At 37.6% G+C, this 12,241-nt stretch overlaps 1 protein-coding gene across 5 annotated transcripts; it reads left to right on the top strand.

Moving 5' to 3' along the window:
• Positions 1-2,816: 2,816 nt before the first annotated feature.
• skor1b (SKI family transcriptional corepressor 1b) lies at positions 2,817-9,542 on the top strand. Of its 5 annotated transcripts, none has more exons than XM_027022373.2 (9): positions 2,817-3,017; positions 4,121-5,885; positions 6,420-6,516; positions 6,643-6,750; positions 6,895-6,966; positions 7,694-7,768; positions 8,050-8,124; positions 8,849-8,914; positions 9,347-9,542. In XM_027022373.2, the coding sequence occupies exons 2-9, from the start codon at positions 4,131-4,133 to the stop codon at positions 9,442-9,444; spliced, it is 2,346 nt and encodes a 781-aa protein (XP_026878174.2). In that variant the 5' UTR covers positions 2,817-3,017; positions 4,121-4,130; the 3' UTR covers positions 9,445-9,542. The 5 variants fall into 5 exon arrangements, with proteins under 5 accessions (XP_026878174.2, XP_026878176.2, XP_026878177.2 ...); XM_027022375.2 differs by having other exon boundaries at positions 9,350-9,542; XM_027022376.2 differs by having other exon boundaries at positions 7,694-7,747.
• Positions 9,543-12,241: the final 2,699 nt, after the last annotated feature.

Here is a 12,241-nt window from a genome sequence, read left to right on the forward strand (position 1 = left end):
TTCTACCTCCTACCATCTGTCGCCATGAACTGGATTTCAAGAAGAAAGTCGTTCATTAAAAAAAAAAAAAAAAAAAAGTTTCGTTACCTTTTTAACTGATGTTTAATGGGCTAACTGTTTAGCTGACGTCGATCCTATTTTATGCTGTTGAAGTTTTTCCAGTTTTTCTTTTTCTCCCCTTCTTTCCTCTTGCTGCCCATGTAGCTTATTCACATTGTGGAATGTCCTTTTCAAATGACATGCAAACATGTCCATCATCAGCAAGACTCATTAGTGTCTACACCAGAGAGCTCACACTCAAAGCTCACCAGGCTATGTAATGGGTATGTCCGCTACTCAACTACTGTTGCCCACAAGCAAGACGCAGCGGCGTATCTTACGCCAATTATCACTGCCGGATGAAAAGGATGTCGGTGCCCTTTTCCAAACGCTGAGGTACAAACGGTAATTTTTTTTTAAAAGGATTTAAAAAATCCGAACCGTTCGATGACAGACATGAGAGGCTGATGTATGGGCAAAGAAAAATTGTTGCAGTAAGTATTTGACTTAATCTTAACTGATAACTTCTCCATCTAAATATTTATCATGCAGATGAGTGTTTCCAAACTGTTTGTGTACTACGATGTATTGGTTATTTTATATTAAAAAAAAAAAAAAAAAAAACCGTCGATATTTAAATGTTTATTACCCCAATCTTCTAAGTTTTCACTTATTGAAACACTATCACCAAAAAGTGTCAACAAAACAGATCAAAGCTTTTTTCGAGCTATGTGTTATACGCGTATCTATACTGAAACTTTTGTCCTTCTCTATTAATTTTTAATTGGATTATAGAAGTTTAATGTCAAAGTAATTTTATCAGAACACACAAAAATGGTCCGCTGGCCATTTTTCTTCTGGTCCTCGACGATAGTCTTCCTTCTTTCAGGGTATGAGATAAACTGTAGTCTGAATCTTCATTTTACAGTTAAGTCATAATTTGTGTAAGAAGTAACCGGCTCGATTACAGCAATGGCAGTGTCAGTTTCCCCCTTTCATGGAAAGGAATCTTGCCTTGACGGACGCGCGAAAAAAAAGGATAACAATGTGACATTCACCTCACTCCTGAATAATTTAAAAGAAGTGAATAATTACAGTCCAAAATGGTAATTATTGTTGGTGAAGAAGAAAGTCTCTTGTCTGTGAAAGTCAATAGCACTGCGCTAGGTCGGATTACTCCTCCAAACTTTGGTTCCTCCCTCTTCCATGAATATTACAGCAACCCGGAAAGAAGGGTGCGCGCGCCAAACTGCCTCGCAAACGAGTGCTTTTTGAAGTTTCTAAGATACATGCGTGAAATGTCGGATAAACGTCGCAGATGTATATGTCGCGTTTTTAAAATAACCTATTACTTAGTTTATCATTAGACTATAGCGTATTATTTCTTGTGTATGATTATATCATCAGTTACCCATCGGCCAAACTAAACGCATTTTACAAGATATGCCAATTCATTCTCTAAATAATTTCTAACTGATGTGCTAAACGTCTTTGACTTTGAAATGGATTATCACTGCATAAACCAATAACGTCTACGTTAGATTTTAAAATGTTTTGAAAAGGTTGGTTATGAGAAACGGAGCATATGTAAGCAACGCGTATATCCCCTAACCACACCGTCCCAAATTGCCTCTGGAGACAATCGCCGGTTACCAAGTCCCGCGGCGTATATAATTTCAATAACAATGTTTTATTCTTAAATGAATAGCGAATGCAGATGGAACGGCTCAGGGCAATTGTATGTTTTTAAAAAATAGCTTTATGTTTTAAAATAATAGACTATTTATTAACGACGCATAGAAAGCACACAAATCAGTAATGCAATTGTATTTAAAAAATTTTATTTTGTTTTATCTTCTGTTGTCGAGTGATTTTAAAGAGGCTTTGTGCTTTCCCTATCTGTAAGCTCTTTCTGAAATGTAGATTACAAAGGGCGACGGTACAACACTTGACATTGATACCCCTGCACGAGGCTTTGTAGTGAGACACTGGTCATTGATCGGACTATAAATACTTCTAAATAATTAATACAACTGTAATACTTAAACCACTCATACTTTACTATGTAGGCGTTTGTCAAAGATAACATTATGCCTAATTTCACAATTTTTGGGTTCTGTGTGCATCATTGTATGTTTGTGAACAATGTGAAATCCAAAATGTAACTTTTTTTAAAAACTTTTCAGAAAGCTAAAAAAAACCTAATATGCAATTAGAAAAGATACCCTAGCTGTTAAAATTATATATCCCCCGAAAAAAAAATCAGAGACTGAAAAACAAAAAAAAAACCCAAAAAACTACCCATTATTCAAGCAATTTTTCCAAAATCAGGGGGGGAAAGTTTTTTTTTTTTAAATTAAGGGATTTTTCTCTTTTTTAGTATTGAAATTGAACACTATACGGCATGTCTGCTGCATCTATCAAATAGGTAAACAAAGCAAACATATAGGCTTCTATCACCCCCCCCACACACACACACACACACACACACACAAGAACACACAAACACCATAACATCCCGTTCGTGTGTTAAAAGATCACGTGATGAACTTTAAACGTCCCCAGGCCTCTATGACAGCAGAGTCTGTCGTTTCCATTGGTCCCGAAGGCAAATAGTTAATGTAAATATGCTGGCGCTAAGTGGGAGTGCCTTGCCATTAGTTTAGCTGTCACTCGATCTTTGCCGAACGTCTTCGGTGGTTATTTCGTAAAGGTCCGCACTAGCGTGTGGTCACTCCGCGCGGACTCCGCGACAGTCTCCGCACGAGAGCCGAACGGAATGCGAAGCCGCTCGCTCTAGAAGCCTCCAGCTGCTCGAGCATCGCGTAGCCTTTCACACGCGCCGGGGACGCGACAGCCTACTTTACTGAAGGCAAGAAAGGAACAAGGGACGGCTGATATTAAAGCGTATTACATAAAGGAGGGTTTTGCCAGGTCTTCCAATACAGAACGCATTGCTTCTTCCCCCTTCATATCAGGTAAGACTTCTGGCTTCAATGTAGCCTCTTATGCGAACAATCTTAAATAACCACAAGTTTTCAATAATTTCTCGTAATCTTTAAGTAATATTACTAGATAATGTAGTTATTGAACAATCCTATATGGATGCTACAGAACGTAAAATTCACTTCAACATGATCACTTCAAAATATACGACATCGAAGTTAGTTGGTTTGACCAGGTAAGACTCTGACGAATGTTATAAATAATCGCCCGAATAATATACTTAATTAGGAGGTATTGTACTGGCACGAAACAATAGCGTTGACACAGTAATGTCCTAATTATGCTTAAACGGATTTTCGTGAAGTTTAAAGACGTACGCTAGGCATTAATAATGATGAAATCGGCTTAGGTACTCTTATTGCTTTCTGGCACAGCTCAGTATTTCCCTTCTGCTTCTTTGCGCGTTTTAGCCTCTGTGTTCGCGCAATTATTTGTCTTAGTTAAAAACATTTAGCGACTTTTTTTCAAAATATACATAAGCTTAAGTAGATAATACAACTTCAGCAGTCTACGAAAATGCAGAAGCAAACAGACTGCAAAGAATACAAAAGAACGAATACAGTTTTAATGAATGAAAATTAGTTAATTAAGATCAATTAGGAAGATGATCTGGGGATAAAGAACGTTTCTTTTCATACGAATTAACGAAGCCTCGAAGAATGTTCATGAGCTGTTGATTAGCCATTATGCCACACGTCAAGTTTCAGAAAAACAATTTCTTGTAATAGTGGGTTTTTTTGTTTGATTATTTTACTTTCTTACATAAACTTTACATTTTATTTTATTTCAATATTATAGCAGCACTTCAGTTTAAGTATTTTGGTTACAATGGTGTTTAATCCATTGTTTTTGTTATGTTTTTTTTTTATTGTTATAAACCCACATTGTTTTATAGAACATGGTCTGCACTTTCTAAATTAATCACAAGCGTAGTTATTTATGATCAACTGTGATTTCGTCGCTTTTTATATATCAGGGAAAGTGTTAGACCCCAAAAATAGAACGGCAAATATCGTAGTCATTCACAATGGTCTTCAAATCTCGATATTTCGTAACTTGCATTTGGTGTTCGTAGATTTCCAGGAATGGAATCTATTTCGGGCCAACTGTCAGCGGGAAGAGATTCCACCTGTTCGCCTAACTCCAAGCAAGAGCTGCAGTCATACCCCGGCACCACGCTCAAACCAAACCAAGTCAGTGAGACCTCTTTGTACGGAATACCCATCGTTTCTTTGGTAATAGATGGTCAAGAGCGACTTTGTCTGGCACAAATATCTAACACCCTTTTGAAGAACTATAGCTATAACGAAATTCACAACCGACGGGTGGCCTTGGGCATCACGTGCGTACAGTGCACCCCGGTCCAGTTGGAAATTTTAAGACGCGCGGGGGCTATGCCCATCTCCTCGAGGCGCTGCGGAATGATTACGAAACGTGAAGCAGAGAGGCTCTGCAAATCTTTCCTTGGAGAGCACAACCCTCCCAAATTGCCCGAAAATTTTGCTTTTGACGTGTCACATGAATGTGCGTGGGGTAGCCGAGGCAGTTTCATACCAGCCAGATACAACAGCTCAAGAGCTAAATGTATAAAGTGCTCGTTCTGCAACATGTATTTCTCACCAAATAAGTTTATTTTCCATTCTCATCGCACGCCGGAGTCCAAATACACACAGCCCGACGCCGCAAACTTCAACTCGTGGAGACGGCACCTCAAACTGACGGATAAAAACTCACCGGACGAGGTGACGCATGCCTGGGAGGACGTGAAGGCCATGTTTAACGGGGGTAGTCGTAAGAGGACACTGCCAATCAGTGGGTCTGAGAGTACATCCGCATCAAAAGCACAAGGAGCTGTAAGCCGGCCCCACAGAGATTCGTCCGATGTCCCCCACAAAACTCTCCGCTGCGAAGATGACATGGCCAACGTCACCATGCCGAGTAGCATGCGTAGCTATCCTGTGATTCCAGTGCCTAGCAAGACCTTCGGGGTACTGCAGAAAATCCCGCCACCCCTCTTCCCTCACCCATATGGCTTCCCGGCGTTTGGATTGTGTCAAAAGAAGGATGACGGTGTAGTCATGGGAGATCAGAACAAAACTAATTTGTCAAGTATGTTCTGGCCAGGCACTAAAGACAGTGCTTACCCTTCCTTTCCAATGTTTTGGCCTACAACCGGTAGCTTACCCATGCCGCCGTACCACCACACGCAACCCAAACCACCCTCTGACATCCTATGCGCCAGGCAAAACGAGTTAGACGTGTCTGAACAAAGTGACCGAAGTACGCACACCCCTAAGGACACTCTGCTGGATAATGAGCGCTGCTCCAGTACGCAGTCTACCCGGAACGACGAAGATAAATCTGGGGACGAAACCAGGTCATTGGAAGGGATGCCAGCCGCCCAGAGAAAAATCAGCTACATTTCAGCGTTCAGGCCAGTGGTTAAAGACGCAGAGAGTATAGCGAAGCTATATGGTAACAGAGGTCCGTATTCCGGAGCCCGATCCGGCTACCTGTCGCCTGATTTCTTGAGTGAAAGTTCAAGTTATAGGTCGGTTTCTCCGGATGTCGACAGCGTAGAGGATCCGGATGTGGATGTGGAATCACATAAAGTACAAGAAGATGAAGAATGCCTTCAACTGTCAGTGGATGACCACCAGAGCTCCCCGAGCTTAACTGTAGTACATATCGATGGAACAAAGGATCAAGAAGAGGGGAATTGCCAAATGGCCACTATGGGTGATCCACGTGCAGCTAACTCGAGCGAGGCACGCTCCTCTGACGCAGAGAAACAGAGCAAGCCATTGTTCGAAAGCAGCAAAAGCACCACGCGCTTTGAAGTGAGTAGGAGCGCACACAATGACCCCCCACCCCTCCGTTACTGAAACCCACGACACCAACCAGTAACAACGTGACACCTTTATATCTCACATTCTTACTTTTATACCTATTTACTTTCAAGTCTCAAAGCTCCTTTATGTCATTCCAAGCCTATTTTCAGTTAAAATATCTGAAATGCATGTTTCATGATTTGTAACTCTGACAAAACAAATATTTCATACAGCTTATGCCAAGCCAAGCTTGACACTTTATCGATTTAATGTCCATTGTGGTGTTTATCAAACAGCTCTAAACGACAGCCCAGAATACGAGAAGAATTGTAATATCTTATAAATTGCAAACTAATTCTAATCAAGTTACTTTTGTTGTGAGCGGTCATAATTATAGTTCGTTAATTCGCTCTAAATAGTTATTACGATTTAGTTTACTATTGCGACGTTATTAAAATAGTCTACTTTTGCGGTCTCAAGAGGGCATGTAAGAAACAGCGAAATTGAGGATAATTGCAATTAATTGTCTGGTTAATTTTACAGGCGTATGCACATGAAAGGGATGAGCGTATGCATCAAATAAGTGCCCCGTGTTTTGGATCAACAGCCCCTTATCAGCGCGACCCACGGGAGTCGAATGGTAGGTTTGTTACGCTCCCGGCTGGATTTTTTTTATTTTTTATTTGGGCTCAAAGACGTCCCAGCCCAAAACTAATTTTGTAACCGATTTTAAGTAATCCGTGTTTTGTTTGGGTTTATTGTACAGTTAAAGATGCACACGAGGAGGAACCGTCGTCAACCGTTGAGGAAATGGAACCGAAAGCACATGACCACGCCGGCGCCCCTGAAGAAGGCCCAAGGGGACGCAGTGATGGTCCGTGAGGGTTTCGTGTATTCTCTTATGAATGAATCACCTCCATGTAATCTAATTACAGACATACAGCACGAGTGAAACAACATCCCATACATTCATTCATGAATTGTAATGTTTGCTGCTATTTTTGTTTTGAATGTCCAGATATGGAAGCAATGCGCAAAGAAACAGGCAGAGTAAAACTGATAGAAAAAGATATAGAAAACATGGCAAAGGGTAAGTTACCATAATGTTAAAAGACATTCGGTGATGATGATTAAGAAGATTTATTATTATTATTATTATTATTATTATTATTATTATTATTATTATTATTATTATTATTATTATTATTATTATTATCGTTGTTGTTGTTATATGTTTGACAATTAACATATTTAATAAATATGTGGTGATATTCCGATATGCCTGAAGTGGCAAATTGTATAAAGATCTTATTTCGTCACATTTATTAGTAGGGAAATCCCAGAAACTAAAGTTATCAATCCGAAATTGTGTACTAGTTGTTAAGACAGCCGGTAATCTTAAACGTATTCACGGAGAGTCCTAACTTCCCTAGCAACATAGCGCTGACATGCTGAGACAATTAATGCCTGCTTAATTAAGGTTTGAAAAAACTGTGCAGAAGTTTAGAGCATATTGTATTTTTTGTTAATTCTTGGTCTATAGACTGAGAATTCAAGAAAAAAAAATCAGGACATAAAATCCTGATACACTACGTATGCTACTGAGCATAACATTTTTTTAGTTTACAGTCTAAATATTTTAAGTCAACTATAACAATTATGTATTGTATTTTTTATTTATTCGCTGCCCCGAGGACCTGAAATATTTGCACATCAAATATATACAATTCATAAAATCCCATAACTATATGAATTAATTTCATGCAATGAAACATGATGCCATATTGTCTTATAAAATAAATGCTTGTTTACAACAGAGGAACTACAGAAACAACTGGTGGAGCAAGTGGAAATTAGAAAGAAGTTAGAACGTGAGTTCCAGAGTTTGAAAGGTATTTTGTCATATTATTGTTATTCTAACATCACATATGTCATGCTGTTGTCATTTTGGGAATGGTATCGGTATTTCCGCTGTGTATTAATCAAAGGCATTTCTGTTATCTTGGTTAGTTGGCTTGTTTACTTTAAGGGTAATTTCCTTATCTTTCTTTTTATTAATCTTTAATTGTTGTGTGTTCTGATTTCTTTCTTTCTTTCTTTTTTTTATCAACAAACCCCATTTGGCAAACACTGTATGGTTAACATATGCTGGGATCTGATGAATGCTTCCTAGACAATTTTCAAGACCAGATGAAAAGGGAACTGTCATACAGAGAGGAAATGGTCCAACAACTGCAGATTGTTCGAGGTGAGTTCCTAATTTCCCAAATATTTCACCTTACATATATTTCACACAAATGATCCCAGACAATCTTACTGTCCTTTTACAAATTTACTTGCAAGGTTTGAATTATTAATTTACTGAAGTAATGGATCATGATAAATTTAGTGTTTTAGGTTAAATAATTTTCTGCTATAAAATCCAAATATAGGTATAATCAAATTTTTTAACTGTCAAAAAATTCCTTAATCACAAGTGCACATTTTTGGCAAAAATATCTGAGAATATTAGAAACAGGAACCCCAAAATTTCACCCTCTGAAACCACACTGGACACCAAAAATCTAAAATCTAAAAAACTTTAAAAATATTTTTTTTAAGTCTAAAATTTAAACCACTTTTAAACCACCTTGTTGTGTATTTATTAAGAACAATTTAACGTTCTCTCAGGGTTTCGTTTATTTAGAAATATATCAAAAGGTTCAGTATGATTTCACTGAAGGAAATTCTTGACAATCATTTTGTGAATGACCCAAGATTTACAACTCAAGAAATTCATCACATGCTTTAATGTTCAGCAGTACATAAATAACTCCTGAATAACTTCTGGGTTATGAGCTATATTGCTGACTTTTTAATATATACCAGAATGTCAAAAATCATTTGTATGAATCTGAATAACTGGGTATGACTACAAGAGGTAGGATAATTGGCCTTTCATACCTGAGTCGTTCTTTGTCTCTCCTGCTCAGACACATTGTGCAGCGAGTTGGACCATGAAAGAAAGGCTCGTTATGCTATTCAGCAGAAGTTAAAAGGTAATCAATGATTCTAGAAAAGGCAAAGAATAACCATCTAGGCAGACAGAGAAATTCCTGTTTAAGGAAACATTTAAATTATGTTTTAACACAAAATATGAAGCCCTCAAATAATAGAGCTCTCAAATTTTAGATTAAACTCTAAGAATATAGGTGGCAGATTTTTAGAAAACTTTGTTCCTCAGCACCTTAGATCTTTATGAGGCCTTGAGAGAGGTTTTGAGTCTGTGACATATTTGTTATAGAGTTATTATATCAGCTTTTGTCAGTGTTTACTGAAAGCATATTTCTTCATGTCCTCTATCTCCTTTGACTGTATCTCTTTGCTCTCCATCTGACACGTACACACACACACACACACACACACACACACACAGACTATTTATCTTCATAAGCTTTTGGTTTTAAGCGACCCATCCACTTTTTTCCCAGAAGCTCACGACGCACTCCACCATTTCTCGTGTAAAATGCTGACCCCACGTCATTGTTCTGGCACCTGCACCTTCAAGCCTCCTCTTCTGCCACCATGATGCCTTCAGGTCCCCATTCACAGCAAGACTGTTCCCAGCAAGACTTGTCACAGCAAGACTTCTCACAACAAGACTGTTCCCAGCAAGACTTGTCACAGCAAGACTTCTCACAACAAGACTGTTCCCAGCAAGACTTCTCACAGCAAGACTGTTCCCAGCAAGACTTCTCACAGCAAGACTGTTCCCAGCAAGACGTGTCACAGCAAGACTTCTCACAACAAGACTGTTCCCAGCAAGACTTCTCACAGTAAGACTTCTCACAAGACTGCTCACAACATGACTGCTCAAAAACAAAACTACTCACAACAAGACTATTCACAACAAAACTGCTCACAACAAGACTGCTCACCAGACCGCTTACAACAAGACTGCTCACAATAAGACTGCTGTATAGAATAAAAACAATATGCTCATACCAGCCCAGTCTTTTATTTTAGGACCTGGGATAAGCAAGTGTGTATGGTAGTATGCTCACTTTCAAACTGTAATTACTATTACATTTAAAAGGATTATTGTATGTATTGTATAATTTATATACAAATCTAGCTCATCATTAAGGAAATGTTCCATTAAAATTATAACCATCAGTTTTAAATATTACTGATGTACTTGTATTAGGTGGCTTTGTGCAATGCATATATTATGTATTATAAATGATTTCCTTTTTGTTGATGTAATGTTAGGGCACTTTGTTAAGTTATTTACAAAAATTTAATGTTTTATTTAATTCAGGTAGTTCATTAATGTTGTTTGTTCTCATCTGTAAACTGTGTAAATTATTGATGTAAAGCACTTTAAATAGGTTACCCTAATAACTGAAATGCGTATTAAATTATCTTGTATGAGAGGGCTATATTATTGTGATCTTTGATAACAATAATTCTGGATTAGCCATTGTGTTATTATTCACTGTGAGAATTTTTCACTGGAGAGGATGTAGCAAGAATTGTGTGTTACAGGGTGTTCTTTATGCTTTTCCATGGTATGAATAGACAAATTAAAAATTTTTTAAGTACTTTGCATTATTAAAGAGCAATGCTACATAGATATTAGAATATCAATTCCAGTGCCTATTTCAGTCTATTGCATGTGAATTGTCCTTAATTGAAATGCAGTGATCAACCCTTGTTTCAATGAATGATAATCACCTAATAGTCACACTGTGCAGGTCAAATCATAGGAAACTGAGCATCTAATAACAGGACAAAGTAGACAGTACTTTTCAGTGCTTTTCTGGGAAGTGCTGCCTGTGTGCATAGTCCTTATTTTGTGTTCTGTGGTCATGTGAATGTATGAATGCACTTAAGTTAAACATTCAAGTTTCAGAAGCTTTCACTACACAATGTCACATCACTGATGTGTGCATCATTTCTATTCAAAGGTAAGGTGATTCCAGTGATTTCCTATGATACATATGCATATGCACATAGACATACACACTATGATTTATACAGAGTGTTTATACTGAATGAACAGGTGTGATACGTTTAGCATTTACCTTTCCACACCCCAACACTCAATTTCACAATTTCCTTCCATCTCTCTCTTGCTCTCTCTCTCTCTGTGTGTCTGTGCATGTGTGTGTATGTATGTATCTAGGTGTGTGTATTGCAGAAGTAATGAAAGTAACAGTAATCATACAATACACTAACATGGACAAACTAACCTATAGTTTAATTTTAGTTTGTGGGTTTAATAAAAACAATTTTTTTTATTCATGCCCTTTAAAATGCTAACATGTTCAAGTGGTTAGCTGTGTGGTTGCAGCATTTGTTAAACAATATATAATAAATGAATAACAATTAATTTGGGACGATTAAATAAACCTAAAACATAATCTTTAACATTCCACGACTTGCGCAGCGGTAGGGCATTGTAAAAATGTTTAAAATAGCTGGTCTTATTGCACCATCTAATGGACATGGCTTTCCTATGCGGATACTGAAAGTGATAGGCCAACCTTTGAGATTTTCTCTTCACCACATGGTTTACAGCAGGTGCGCCTACCGATGGCTTTTAATCCTGTTGGATGCAATTTTCATGATTTCAGCATGCTTACATGATCTAAAATTTTGTAGTGGAACTGAATGGATCAAGTCTGCTTTTGAGAGCTCCATGCACTAACTGTTCAAAGCAAATCTACTTATTTTCTTTGGCCAAGCAATCTCAGGATAAACAATAATTGGAAAAAAAAAAGATATGGTACAGATTTGTATGTATTAAAAAAATCTAATAATTCTGGCCAGGTGTTTTACCAAATAGATAAAATAAGAATATATATTCAGTTTTATTCACGACAGCTATAGCATCATAGTGGTGCATGTAACAAACTGATTTGCTTTAAAGATAAATAAATTGGTTGAATGAGAAGTTGACCCTTCCCAGTAATTATGATTAACTGCATATTGAGGCACTAATTCTTTTGTTTATACTATTGTTAAAAGATTGCAATAAAGCACTACTATATGAATTTAACATTATGGCTGATTAAGGTAAAAATGTTCCTCTAAGCCCTGGTGGTATTAACAGATTGTTCATTGTTCAACAGCAGAAGCTTTCTCATTAGTAAGTGAAACTTCTGTTCTGGACTTGGACTTTTCCTGCTTAGACCAGCAGGGACGCTGAGCTACCATTAGAAGGTTTGACTTGGAGTACTGTTCTTCTGAAAGAGTGAAGTTCTACAGCTGTGGACAACATTATTGACACCATTGAATTTTAAGTATAATCTGCTAAATATCACCTGAAATAAAATCTTTACTGAAATAACTTCAGGCTATACAAACTCATATGTTTGATG

Source organism: Electrophorus electricus, chromosome 4 (genome assembly GCF_013358815.1).
Source record: "Electrophorus electricus isolate fEleEle1 chromosome 4, fEleEle1.pri, whole genome shotgun sequence".
NCBI classification, from domain to species: Eukaryota; Metazoa; Chordata; class Actinopteri; order Gymnotiformes; family Gymnotidae; genus Electrophorus; species Electrophorus electricus.